We start from the raw sequence: 14945 nt of genomic DNA, 5'->3' as shown, positions 1-14945 counted from the left end.
TTCGTCCACTAAAGACAAATGAATTGAATTATTTCTAAATTTGATCATAGTTCTGGCATTCATTTCAAATATAAGTTATATATTGACTTCATTTTAAATGACAGAACGGACTATAGTCTCGTATAAGAAACACACACCGGTCCAAATGTGCTTTTGTGAAACCCTCACTCCATTTTGGTCACATGTGGAACAGAGACATGGCCTTTACAGAGTCCATTATTTCCAAACTAAGTCCTCATCTGTGGCTGAAAATTGAACAAGAAAAGTTGACATTTTTGGCTTGAGACTTTGTGATAATTAATTGAAAGCGGTGGGTGAGCTGGAACAAGACCAAATTCGTGTGAGATACAAGCGGGCAGTAAGACATTGGTCACGCGCTCCTGTCAGACAAGGTGCCCCAGTGCACTCTTTTTGCATTCCATTGCTCCTGCAAACTGTACCTTACAGCACTCTCAGTTGACATGGATGGTAAAAATAAGAACCATATGGGGTCATTTGGTAGTAAGCCTTTTTTTGGTTTGGCTTATCTGTCTATTGAAACTTTTTGTTTTTCAGAGAAAATACATGTTTAACTTTTCTATTACACAGAAATGTAAAAAAAAAAAACGTTCGTGTATAAAAATGTATCCATTCAATTTTTCAGTTTCAATTAGCTTTATTAGTATGAAAGAAATCATTTGGAATTACAGAGAATGCAGTTTTCTTTTTATAGAAATGCTTCACGCAAAATAACAAAATGTTCATATTACTAACAATTTACTTTAGTAACAGAGAATAAAGTAAAATATAATGATATCAGACTATCAGTATCACTTTGAATTTATTCCAGAGAACATTACTCGAAATGCTGCTGTTTTGTCCTACCTGTTGTCAAGCATGCATCCATGTGCGCTCATTTCCGAAACAAAACTTTCTCAGATGGAGTGTAGGAAAAGTACCGGTACCGGTACACCTATGTACTGGTAACGCACAATTAGCCCTAGCTATGTTGCGCTAGCTTTGAAAAAATGAAATTACAGGAAAGCAGTTAAATACCATGCCGTTTTTGATGTACAATATAATTACGATATCGTTTTAAACGTATTTTCTTACACTTTTCACCCTGCAATCATCCTGTACCCAGTACCAATCCGATTAGTTTATTCAACAAAGCATAGCTACATGAAATTACTTTCATTGCTGCATTAGTAGGCTAATGTCTGTCTAGTTTGAAGGGTGCGATAACTGATGTTTGATGTTTGAAAGAGCTGGTTTGAGAGTAAGTTCCTCCCAGCTGTCTGTTTCCATGCATTTTATTATCTGCCCTTGTCCAGAGAGAAAGCTTTCATCGTGACGTCATGATCTCACCACAAGATAAGCCCCGAGGTCTATTACAGAACGGGGAATGACTTACGATATATAAAGAGCACAGCGACAGAGCGTTTTGTTACCGAAGAACAGTAATTAAAGTGGGAATAGAAAAGTTCTGAAAAATCGCACCAGCCTTGCATCTTCGCGCTTACATTACTTATTTTTAATAGTACATCGCTGGTGATTTATTGCACTAAAGATACATGCAAACTTAGAGGCAACACAGTTGTGTACTTTACATAGCACGAACCTTGATGCAAGCCTGCAACAAAGAAAGTAGCCTAACAAAAGGGAAGACACCACCTTAACAGGATGGGTTTAAAAAGATGAACTTTAAGAAAGTACCTGAGTCTGCGGTTACTTTCCCTCCTCAACAGAAAATGGGCATGCTAAGTGTGGACTTGTTGGTTACCTTGCAGATACTACCAGGTTTCTTCTCGAACTGCCTGTTCCTTGCGCTATATGACTCGGTGGTACTACTGAAGCGCGTGGTATTACTTCTTAGCTGCTCCGGGTCGGCTGTAGGCGAGGAGTGGCAGCGCATGCTGACTTCTGCTGGCTTGAAATCTATATGGAACAGTTTTCTGCTGGATGCCTACAAGCAGGTAATTTTGCATAAAGCCATTATTCTTCCTTCGTGGAGGGAATATCCACGTTATTTCCATGTCTGCTATGCCCACATGAATTTTTTTTTAGAGTGGGGTAAAACTTGCCTTTGTTGATGGCAGTCATTTGTATAACAGGCATATCACTGATTGCAATTTCCGTTGGCCTAATTATAACGGAGAACACGATTTCTTACCTTTAACAGAATTAATAATAATAATAATAATAATAATAATAATAATAATAAATAATTTTAATTTATCATAGTTCTTCTACTTAAACCTATCAACCCAGAGTAGGCTAAATGTATAGCCTATCAACAAAGACGGCGTTTCCTTTGTGTTTGATTGTATTTAACCCCCTTTGAGAGCCAAGTTAACTTTTTAAATTGATAAAAATTGTTCAGCCATTTAGAACATTTGAACTTTACTCATTAAAAGTGGAAGAACCTGTTGGTCGTTGCCCTATTGTATATTGGCAACAGGGCCAAATGTCTTCGGGTTTTTCAATATATATAAATAAATAAATCAAAATAAATCAAATATAGCCTATTTGAGCAAGTAAAATCCGTATCGTTTTCATTACATTATCGCAAATATGCAACTGGAAATGTGATAACGTGAGAAGGACAATTAGAAAATGAGTTTCTCAATGGCCAGTAAGTCTGTCAAGTGTAAAATCTTTTTTTAGCTGGTTGACTACAGTTGACCTCCATTGCTCCCCTACAACAATGAATTCAAAGCCAAACCAAACCATGACACTCATTTCCTGCCTCTTCTGCAGGTTCCCCTCTATTTTTTCCATCTAAGAGCTAATTTTATATCTCCTGTTTTCTTTTAATTGTTACGTGTGTCTTAAATGAGGAGCTTTACAGTTTGCACTCAGGTAAAATCAAGTTAGATGTTAGAAGAAGGATACCAAACTTACCACCCTATGTTTGTTGATGTACTATGGATAAAATAAACCCATGTGACATAAGCTTTTTGCCTACATAGTAACAGGAGTTCTGTGTTCTGATTTTTCAAGTAAAGAATATTTGATGCGGCACCGTTGCTTAAGAATAATCGGCTTAAAAATCTTACTTCCTCAAAGACCAGTGGAGCGGAATTGCATTCTTTCAAAGTAGCTTAAACTTTCTGGCTCTGGATAAATTATACTGTGAAGTGAGGTATTCTTTTCAACACATGCTTCTTATTCTGACGGCAGGTCGTACATAAGTGAAAATGAGGCACTTGATGTTGCAAGTGGGGAGCTTGGAATAATTAGAAGTTCCATTAAAGCTGATACAGTTTTATTGCTGGTGCAAGAATGTGTGTCTATAGTCTGCCATACAGTGCACAAGTAGTGGTGAACAGTAACCCAGGACCCTTTTGGAAATTCTTCAATTTATTCACCTCAGTTTGTTGGCTATACATGTTACAAAAGTGCTGGACTTATTCTCTTGATGTTTGTGTTGAATCTGACAACGACATCATTGTTGATTAGAAAATATTTTGGAAAATACCCTAGCAATGGACCGGTTGAAAGTAATTCAGACCGAAGAAAATTTGTAGATATTTCTAAAATTCTGACTTGAGAAAATTATAACACTTAGGGAGGTTCCTATTAGTGTGTTTGCACAAGTATGACTTGTAATTGATGCACAATGTAGAATCATACCACGCAAAGCCAGACAGGGTGAATGCTAAGATATGTTACAATGTGTCTTTATACTTTGTACAGGACCATGATGGTTCACCGACAGTAATATAATCACTTTCTAATCCCAAGAACAGCGATCACTGTTATGCTAATGAACAGACAAAATGCCTGTGAGATGCAGTTTTGTAAATTAAACTTTCTGTGTCACCACCTTCCATTGTCTCCAACAGTGTTCAGTATTTAAGGGGACATCAAATAATTTAACCAATGACCTCACGATGTAAAACCATCGTTGGCAGGCAGTTCAGTGCCATCAGCACCATAAGCCCTCATAGTACAGAAACGTACTTTGCACTTCTGCTCCAGTATGTTACTGCCTTAGCTGTCTATATCCTTCTGTGTATCTGTGAGTCTGAAATACTCCATCACATTTGTTGGGCTCCCTCAAGATCGTGAGAACTTTTGTCCTTTTTTCCGACTAATTTACGGGAACACCTCCTGCGGCCTACTGCTTCTGTAGCCAGTACCCCTTATACACCTGCACATGTTAATGCACCATTATATTTAGGAACTCTACTGGGTCATGTGTAAAAGAGAGCCCAAGTTTGGATTCTGGAAAGATTTCCCCAGCATTTTACTGGCTCAAAGCCTAGTAAAATAAACAAAAATCCTTTGTTTTGGTGTTAGTGAAAATAAATCCATAACATTACTGGATCAAGAATACAAAACTCAAGTTGTTTCACTAAGACACCCATCCACATCCAGCTACATTGTTTCTTACTACTGCAAAAATCAAGAAAGTAAATGGAGCATGTGCACCAAATGAATGATACCTTACTAAGTAGCTACACAGTACGTGTCATCATGTAGTTATACAAGAGTTTATAAAGTTCCCATAGATGTATGTGCACTTTAAAATGTGACAGGACATTAGCTTTTATGATTCCACTTTCCTTCATTAGCATTAGCAAGCAACTTAATGGTAGTTTGCTTCTCTGGTTGGTAAACCTACTTCCATCCCAACTCTAGCTCTTTTAAAGTACTTGACAGCTACTTGGGCCTCATTCACAAAATGTTTTTTAAATTATTTTTTACTTTTGTTCTTAATGTTCCTACAAAAAAACAATATTAGATTCATGACACATGTGCAGACCTTTGTTTTTGTGCATATCCCAGGTGTATGAGAAAATGAATGCTGGCTGTTTGTAAATTTTATATGCAATCTTCATGTGATTTGCATAAGAACAGCCATGAATAAATACAGATAAGAAAAAAAATATGATTTATATAGATATTATTTATATATTTATATATAAAACAACAGGTACTCTGTTCATCCAAGTAATCATAGCTGTTTTATTAACTGTCTACTAATAAGTAAACGGAAACTCCAGCCATTATCATCATTATTTAAGATGCTGGGCCTCACTTTGAGATGTTTCTCTCTCGTCACATATAATAATAACCCACAGCAAAGATGTCAAGATCACTACCCAGAACAATGCTGTCATCCAGGTATTGCTTTTGCTTTCCCCCATTGTAGAGACAGGATTCAGGACATATGAAAGTTCAGATGAACGCCTGCAGTTCAGATGAAAACAAAACAAGACTCCATATATTCAATTGCACACAGGCCACACCAACCATTCTAAAAGCTAGAACATATGAAATTCTCATTTTGGGTGGAGTTTCCTGTATATTATTAAATGTTATGTCATCATAAAGCATAATTGTGTATATATGTTTGTTTTTTGTTGCTTTTGATCAGGTAAAACTCGGTGGGGAAGCACCAAACTCCAAAGTGGTTAAGGTCCCCAGTGTAAGCAGCAGGAAGCTGGGCTTCAGTAGCAGGACAGGCGATGAGTGTAACCTGCTGGACTTTGCGTCATCCGACCGTCCTTTAGTGGTCAACTTTGGCTCGGCCACCTGACCCCCCTTCATCAGCCACCTGCCTGCCTTCCGGCAGCTGGTGGAAGAGTTCTCGGATGTGGCCGACTTTCTCCTGGTCTACATTGACGAGGCTCACCCCTCCGACATCTGGGCGGCACCAGCAGTGGAGGCGCATTCCTTCAAAGTACAGAAGCACCGCAGCCTTGAGGAGCGAGTTCTGGCTGCTCAGAGGCTTCTGGAACGTTTCTCCATGCCTTCTCAGTGCCAGCTCGTAGCTGACTGCATGGACAACAACACCAATGTGGCCTACGGTGTGTCCTTTGAAAGGGTCTGCATTGTTCAGAAGGAGAAAATTGCTTATCTAGGGGGAAAGGGACCATTTTTTTACAATCTGAACGATGTCAGGCAGTGGCTTGAACAGAACTTTGGAAAGAGGCAGAGCCGGGGAATGGAAAAAAAGAACAGATGTCTGGATTGCCCCTGAATTTGTTTATTTAAGAAAAAAAGGAAGGTAATGTGCTTTCAGAACTGCTTTAAGGTGAACCCCTGTTCCAGCTATCTAAGCAACCAGCAACTACCTTTCAGAAGGAAGTCACTGTTCTTCAACTTTCAACTGAAAAGTAAAATAGGCATAAACTCTCACCATGAACTGAACCTCAGCAGCACACAAAAATGGACAGTATTTTCAGTCAACATCATTCACACAAGTTATCACATAAGTTAATGTAGCTTTTCCCGCCAATATTCCCTCATGTTTGAAAGTCAGTCTCACCTGGAGAAGAAAACCAAAATAATTGAACAGTCAAGAAGGCACAAAAAACAGCTTTTCTAAATATGAAATTAATTTATTTCAGTGTGATGGAGTTTTTAATATGTTAGTGTCATTTTTACACAATGGTGATATATGCCAGTGTCTGTGCATAAGAATTTAAAATGCTTTTATTTAAGATGGCAATCCCCTCATTGTCCCCTCTCTATGTAGATGTTTGTTTTAATGTTTAGAATGTGTTGCTGTACATGCTTCACTGGCTTTGCTTAACTCCAGTTATGCACATTTTCTTCAATATTCTTCATAAAGAGGGACATTTTAAGGTAGCATATGACTTTGATCTATATTCAGCATCTATAAAGTTTTGAGGAGTTAAGTATAGTACACATTAAATTTAGATAGGACAAAAGGTCAGAAGTTTGTGAATTTACATAGTTTCTTTGCTGGGACCCCTGTAGTATTTGAAGAGCAAGGACTCCTTTGCAAGTGGATTTGAATGTAACATTTCAATTTTAGTGCATGCTACTCTTCATTTTATCGTGTTCAAGGCTGGATAGCAACATATTGCCTTACTGTTTGTAAACCATTGAGACATTTGGCAACTGAGATGAAACAATGTAAAAAGAGATACGTCATGGGAGGCAGCCATGGCCTTAAATCTGGGTTGTTTTAATGGAGGTGCACCACTAGTTCCTTTGACATGGGTGGTGGTGCAGATCCCCATAGGACCACTGTGTCAGCATGTTCCAGAATATATTTGACTGCCTCAGCATAGTTCTGAGTTTTTCCAATCTCATTCATGTAGTGATGGCTGGATTGAAATATTATAGCAAAGCCAGAATTCTCGACAGACAGTTGTTCAGGTCAAGGCGGGGCTGGTGTGTAAATGAAAATCACTGATGAAAGGGTGTTAAGCTCTGTCAGTGATTGGATGTGAGACCACACCTATTCTGTTGAGACTTGAATTAAGTGCCTGTTTACATGTTCAAACATTGTCTTGATACCGATTAGAAATTCATTTTTTTTTGATCCCAAGTAGTGCAAACAGCTGCTTTTCTAATTGAGGAATAAATAAATAAATACAAAGCTTTGCTGCTAAGCCTGAGTTCTGTTTGTATTGTCTGTGTCCTGGCCCGTGGGTAAAGACGCAAACTGAAAGAACAATCTGGAGTAAATTCAATGAAAGTGACACAATAAAGGAGTGACAACACTGCAAAAATGCTTTTTTGCTTTGAAAGTAATTCAGACATGCCCTTGAAGGCAGGTCATTACATGCTGACTAAAGTTCATGTGACCCAGAAGTTTCTGGCTGAACTCCTGCCTCTCAGTGAATGCCAATACTGTCTTGCATATGCCCAAGCAGAACATGGCCTGGGGGTGTGCCATGAAAAAAAAAACGCTGGCTGTGGTTGGGCAATGATTAGCCAAGTGGAATTTGTGAATACAGGCCGTTAAAGCATTATTCACAAATTGTCTTAATCTTGGAAGGACCAAGCACAGCCAAGCAGGGGGCTGCCATTGTTGGGAATGGGGGGGGGGGGTGTGTTCAACTTAGGTGTAAAAAAAAAACACCCTGAATGAGCCCATGCCAGAAGAGAGCCTCAAAATACACTTTCTAAGGAATGTTTCTGGTAAACAGGCACTGCACTGAATCCTAAAGCAGTTGGCCAGGAAGTGTCTTCAGGTTTAGGCTTACCACGAGCAAGGATCTGTCAGCTTCCAGTAAATTCTGACAGGGCATAGAGGTGCAGCACATTCTGTACAGATGCAGCTGTACAGAAGTAATATGATTTTCTGTGCCCTTTTTTGCTGTTGTCTGATAAAAAAATAAAAAAAAAGCAGCTTTGAACAGACAAGAAGAAAATATTAAACTGATTAAGTGAACTGTGAATTTAACCAAATACTATCCATCCATCCATCCATTACCTATACCTGCTTATCCTGGGCAGGGTTGCGGGGTTGCTGGAGACTATCCCACCATGCATTGGGCGAGAGGCAGGAATCCAACCTAGATAGGCCGCCAATCTATAACAGGGCACCTGAATAAATATTTTAGCAGGCTAGAAAATGTAAAAATCAGAATATAGACAGCCATGGGGAACAAAGTTCAAAGTTCTGCTTCTATATATAAGGATATATGGTATTTGTCTGCAGAAACACTTAAGACAATGTTGCATTCCTCCATGCACATAAACTAGCCCATCTTTGCTGTCCACCTAACTACAACTCTCCAATGAGGTTTTAGATAGAATAATGTTGTGTAATGCAGTTAACTAATTTAGGAACATGACAAGTGAAACAACACTAAGCTGAATGTAGTCGTGCTATCCAGTGCTAAGTCATAATGCAACACACATCAAAATACAGTGCCCTGTTTAAGGAAATCTGATGGAGAAGACTGCTTTTAGAAGAGGCTCGATTCTGATTGCCGATTGGGGAATGCTCAATAATTACTTCACTTGTTCAGTCAAATTTTCTCCACAACATCCAATGGTGCTTCAGTATGTGGTATGAATCATTAAATTATAACAGATTAATTATAAAGAGTTTTACGCATCAGGTTGTTTGTAAGGATAGTTAAGTAACCTACAATACATAATGAAGCTCAACCAGTTCTGTTTTCACTATTCTGATTCTGATTCAGTTGCATTTCTGAGTGTAGTGGAGCTAACAAATTATCCAATTTTTTGCATGTATTATTGATGATAACCAGTCGGTAGGCAGTATCATTCCCACCAAAACGAGATCCAACCTTCTTAAGGTTTTGCTAGTTTTGCTAGAGGTCTGCTGATCAGTTTTTAGGCCAAGCAAGAGCTACTATTAATAGCTAAGTAGCTAGCTACCGAAGCAAGGGCTACTGTAGTGAGTTTGGGTTAGCGTGCTAGTCCAGCCTCCTGGTTGTTGCTTGCTCAAAAATCTGGCATTTCTACTTCATTTGCAAAAACGCAGGGAATCAGGGATAAGCAGCACCACCAAAATTATCGTCTCCTCCACGTTCCTTCAAGGTACACTGCCCGCACCTTCAGGGAACAGGATTGCATCAAGAATTTGGCAATTCAATTTACGAATCAGTTGTGTACGAGGCGTTACACCCCTTGAATTGGTTTCGTTGCCAGTGTTCCTTGTCAAACCGTGCGCTGTAGATTTACCATTTATGATAGAAAACTATAGCTAGCAGCAGCTACACACTGGCATATATGTGCTGATATCACTTTCCCGACCTTTCGCTATTTTTTACAGTCTCTGTTCCTTAGTTGTAGATGCTTCCCCTTGAAATTACTTCAGGTCTCTTAACGTTACAGTTTATGTTCCAAAGCAAGTAGCTAGCAATTCATGCTAACGTTTTCGATAGAAAATATGGGTTACTAATATTTTTTTGTAAAACAAAAACAAACAAAAAAACCGGTAGTCAAGCTAACCCCCTTTTAGCCTATCAGAAGTGAAAAATATGGAAGTCCTGCCTTTAATCGATTTTGAGTGACACTTCTTGCATACACTGCGTGAGCGTGGTCAGCGGAGAAAGTGGGACCGAAAAGGCAAAAAACATTCCGTGAGTAGATCGTGCACAGAGAAGTTCATAATTTCATCAGAACATGATATAAATCACTGAAATTTACCAGATTAATTGTAGGAAGGTTTATGCCCACAGTTCAACTACCGTGAGTCCGTCTGGAGCCCCGGTTTCATATTATTTTGTTCTTCGTGAGTGAGTTCGCTTCAGCATTCTAACATGTCCACTCTTTAATGTGAAGGAGGCTAGCTCCGGTAAGCGGCGTTAAGTTAAATTCATGCTCAATTCATGAAATAGTTAAATTAAGTTGTTGATTTGAGCTGCCACAGTATAAATGTTGGTACATGTATTTAGTAGAACGTGTGTAATGTTTACCATTTGACAATTTCGTCGAATTAACAGAGCCGTTCATGGTTTTGTAATTTGAGCTATGCTAAGCGAAGGCCACATAAAAATAAAAACCAGTATCGCATTTATTTTGTTAAAACTAGAACATGTTTCATGTTGGTGATTAACTTCTATGTTAATATAAACCGAGTTGAAGCACTTAATATAGCTGAATAAGCTAACTGAGTTTAAGCACTTATTCCAGCTACAAGCTATAAGTGCTCTCACTGTAATGTATTTCAGGGTATTTCATGTGTTAAAATGAACTGCGAATTCATTTTACAGTTGAATAGTATACTGTACAGTTAAAGCAGATGTTATTTTGAGCTGATACTTGAACTTATTGAACTAGATTATTGAACTAGGGTATAACAGATAAAGGGCCTATAAATGTTATTTACCGTAGTATTATGTTGTATGCAGCGGAAGACTGTAAGCCCTGATTCGTAATACAGGTCAGGTCTTTTGAACACCCTGGTCTTTTGAGAAGACCCTGGTCTGTGTGATCCTGTGATTGTGATGACCCTTGGTAGGGAGTCCAGTGTTAATGAAACCAGTCTATGGTTGATCCACAATTTGTGATGGCGAGACACCCAGCTTGAACTTCATTGACAACTGCACGCAGAGGACAGAAGCATCATCTGCCGGAAAGACTGAACTTCTCATTGTCACTACGGTGTGGTAGGGCTGTATCCACACATAACATATACATTCACACTTACATTCATTCTAAGGATGCACCCAAGAAAGACTTTCAAACAACGCACACGCTGTGAAAAATACAAAAAATTTTCTTTAAAAGTAATTTATTGATGCATGCTCATTACTGTAAATTGGTACGAACATTTGTATGTACTGTTTACGCCTGGTGTTGTCTCCATACATTTATGATACATTGTATACTCCCATTGCTCCTACCCGAACCTAGCTATATGGTGTACATACCCAGAAGTGGGTTACATATGGTTATTTTTGTTTTTTAAATTTTTACGCACTGCCATTGGGACACTACAAAAAGCTCTTGTTCGTACCCTCTTTTGACAGACAGTGGTGCTTTCCATTAAGTGAAAGTGAAGCTACCCATCAGCAGCTATTTCCAGCAAAAAACAAAAATAAAACAAAGCAAAGCAAAAAAAAAACAAAAAAACAAAAAAAAAAAAACAGGACGTGAAAAGGGACCATTGAATTACAGTGCTGAACATCGCAGCTGGGACAGTCTTCTTGCTTCACTTGAAAAGTGGATAAAGGGTATGAATGGAATGTATGGAATTGTAGTCCTATTGTCCCTACAATGATCATTATCTATTTGCTAGGCAGATACTCCCATCTACTGTAAGGGGACTTGAATTGCTCACATCTCATTGCATTGTTTGACTGTGGCAGTTTTATGTGACCATTCATTTTTTTGTGTGTGCTGATAATATCTCCTCACATCCCTGAGTCATACTTCATCTGCTTTCAACAACAACTTTCTCCCGCTGTTGATTTTGACCTTGTCTGAAAGAAAAATGTTTGTTCCCGAACAAACCTCTTTATTTGAATCGCCATTTTACAAATAACATCTCATCTGCAATATATACTTTTTTAGATTTATTAGGCTGCTTTATTAGTTTGTAATTAACACTGAATTAACTGTTTTCTGAGAGAAAGAGAGCTAATGTCAAATGAACACAATCTGTATTTCATCCATAGCTACTTAGGATGGGTTACCTTCTGTAGGATACACATGTCCTTGCATTGCATAAAGTGCAGTGCATACCACATTCTCAGTTTATTTGAATACATATATCTGAACAATGGGATAGCCCAGTGGTTATCTTCCACTCAGAAGGAAAGTTTGTGTCTACCTTCATGTTGATTGTGGTGGAAATGTGTATGCACAGGTCGATAGGAACTGGAAAAATAAAATAAAAACATCCCTGAACAGCATATTCACATGACAGGAAATGTGAATGAAGTAGAAACAGACCCAGTCCTAAGGTATAATCACCCTGGTGCATAGCACTTTTGATGCAGTAGATCAGAGAAAATTAACTATGCAGAAACTCAGAGTGGAAGAAGACCCTCAGACATGACTCTAAGGCCAGCACTGTATTAAATATTTTAAAAAGTTGGAATAGGATTCTTGTACTTTAACAAAAAATAAAAGTTCAGGAAATTAAAAGAAGTTCCTCTGTTAAACTTTATCAATCTGGCCAGTGACAGTATTTCAGGAGTACACAGTTTAGCCCACTCTTGTTGCTTCTTTCTCCTAAAGTGAAATGATATCTGGTCTCAGCGGAGAGTATAACCTGTTTCCTTTTCACTGACAACATTTTCAGAGTTCAGTGAACTGTAACACTCATCACATGGTGTTCTTTGTTTTGTAATTGTAATTTTTATAGATATATCGCAGTGTCAGTCTGCCAGTTTTTTTTTTTAGCAGAAGGCACATTTTATTTCAAAAGTTGTCTGATCCTTTTGAAATGTAAAAAAGGTAGGCTAAGAAAAATCACATGTAATGTTCTGTAATTTGAAGGTATAGTTCTGTCATTTGAGAGTAATTTCTGCAGCATTTCTAAGCAGCACACTTAATTTCCATTGGACAGGCATGCCCATTTGGACTTTCTACTTAGAGGTACTGTAGTAATCTTAAGTATAAATTGTATAGTAGTAATTGTATACTATGCAGAACACATTGACATTGACATATGTTGTTACAGTGTGTTGCTATATAGGGCTTGGATATGCAGGTTTTATTATACTTTGTCTTTGCTGCCTGAGAAAAGGAAGTAGAGTAATCGAGGCTGCAGAACCTTATTTTGGTGAACAAGCAAAACAGTATGATTTAAGCTTAAACTTGGGTCTGCATGCCTACATTTTTGTGGTAACATTTTACATCAAACGTAGTGCACATTAGTGTAAACCAAAATGGTTGACAGAAAAAGCTCCCTTTACTTGGAAAATATCTACCTAGAAATTACAGTAACTTGTCATTGATCTCTATGCAATTGGGTGGAAGCAAACTTTTCCTAAATGAGATGCATAAGTACACATGACTGTATCAGCTTTAATGGGCCAAGGTAAGGGCCACTTTTAAAAACTGCATATTAATCGAACTGGAGTCACCTTGAGTAGATGTTAAATTGCACCTTTTCAGGGGAAAAAAGTCAAGTGTGTTTAAAACAATTTCAGGGAAAATTCAACACAAACTGGTTTCAATCAATACCAATCATGGCTTCTTTGATTGCAACAAAGGCTTGGTTAAGTGGCTGACCTAAGAAGTACACTGCCCAGTTGAACAAAATAAAGCACAGCCTTTTGGCATGGTTATGAAACATTTCAGATAGTTTTGTTTTCTTATATTTTGATAGAGCCCCTGCCTTTAGGCATGAAAGTTACTTAACTTTATGCATAAGTTCTAGGATAGTTTTTTATGTTAAAAAATGGCTCAGTTTATTTTATAGTCTCTGCTCTTACACACTTTTAAATTCATGTTATTGCCACAAATGTATTAATGTGTTCAAGAAACATAACCTGAAAACAAGATTCTTGATTCAGCTTCCACAGGGTACAAGGTAGTTTATACTACAGCGTTTAGTGTTTCCCTGGGCAGAATTGATTGTTTATACCCCTTGTAGAGTGCTTTGACCTTCTGGTATTACTCATACTGTATATGTGTATGAAATTCCTGTTATGTAGTCAGGTCATGCTCTGTTTGGTTGACATGGTAGTATTCCTTGGCGTTTATAGAGTTGGATGCCATAAGCCTTTTTCAGTTCAGTGATGTCTACAGAGATTTTTACTCAACTTCAATTCCACCATAATTTTCTGTACTCATTTTTCATACAGGAATTTCAGCTTGAAACTATCTTAGATATTAAATGTTCAAGCTATATCCATCAAGTTTATTTGTTAAAGCAATGAGTTAAATATTGATGGTTAGCTAACTATTTCAGAAACATAGCTTTTTGATAGCTAGCAGGCAAGCTATCAAAGCTATTGAATGAAATAAAATCAATTTTATTTGTATAGCAGTTTTTTTTTACAGAAAATGGTCACAAAGGGGCTCTGCTGAGTGTCAGAGAAGTACAAAAACAGAGTAAAAACCAGGCCTGAACCTGGAAGAAATCTCAGGAGGAACCTGACTATAGAGTGAGCCCATCCTCCACTGGCCAGCTTAGTGTAAAGTAATGGTAGATTGGATGTAGCAGAAATGTAATAAGGGATCGATCACGGCAAATAGGATGGGTTGCGCAGGTTACAGTTGCGGTAATAAACTAACTGGAGTAGTAGAAGTCCAAATTGTATACTTCAGTATAGTGCAGTTTAGAGGGGCAAAGCGATACATCTGGAGCAAGGCACGGGTGTGAAGGTGGGGTGGAACAGGGCTGCAGCGGACTGCGACCATGGAGTGAGGGCAGGGCAGCAACAATCCCGTGAACTTGCGGCAAGGTACAAGGCTGGAGTAGTCCGTGAACTCAGGGCGAGGGAAGGGCAGGAGACTCAAAAGAAAGAGAGAAGATGAGGTTCGGCACAATAAAGTTTGTCACCACACAGAGTAAATGTCTCTGGGCCAAAAAAGATAGAATAAACACTTGGATAGAAGTTCCATTCAGCTAATATACAATCCATTGCCTCCAGTGAGTAATGTATGATGGCTAAGGTAGCCCCTAATAAGAGGCCTCCTAGTGGAGTCCCAGCCTGATTTCAATTTATGTTCTATCCTTACAGGGCTAATTCAAACCATACATTCATGGACTAGGCTGAGCTACCTTCCTCCCTCTGTGCCATAGCCCTAGACAATGCTCT

General features: G+C 38.4%; 1 protein-coding gene and 1 long non-coding RNA gene across 2 annotated transcripts; both read left to right on the top strand.

Moving 5' to 3' along the window:
• Window positions 1–1416: 1416 nt before the first annotated feature.
• LOC135248189 (type II iodothyronine deiodinase-like) lies at window positions 1417–7355 on the top strand. Its single transcript, XM_064322530.1, has 2 exons — window positions 1417–1955; window positions 5366–7355. The coding sequence occupies exons 1-2, from the start codon at window positions 1677–1679 to the stop codon at window positions 5969–5971; spliced, it is 885 nt and encodes a 294-aa protein (XP_064178600.1). The 5' UTR covers window positions 1417–1676; the 3' UTR covers window positions 5972–7355.
• A 1861-nt stretch (window positions 7356–9216) lies between these two features.
• LOC135248195 (uncharacterized) lies at window positions 9217–14717 on the top strand. Its single transcript, XR_010328384.1, has 2 exons — window positions 9217–10835; window positions 11199–14717. It is a non-coding gene; the product is annotated as an uncharacterized LOC135248195 (long non-coding RNA).
• The last annotated feature ends 228 nt before the right edge of the window (window positions 14718–14945 follow it).

This window comes from Anguilla rostrata, chromosome 1, assembly GCF_018555375.3.
Source record: "Anguilla rostrata isolate EN2019 chromosome 1, ASM1855537v3, whole genome shotgun sequence".
NCBI classification, from domain to species: Eukaryota; Metazoa; Chordata; class Actinopteri; order Anguilliformes; family Anguillidae; genus Anguilla; species Anguilla rostrata.
Note: the sequence above shows the minus strand (reverse complement) of the source record. Positions and strands in the feature narration are given on the sequence as shown.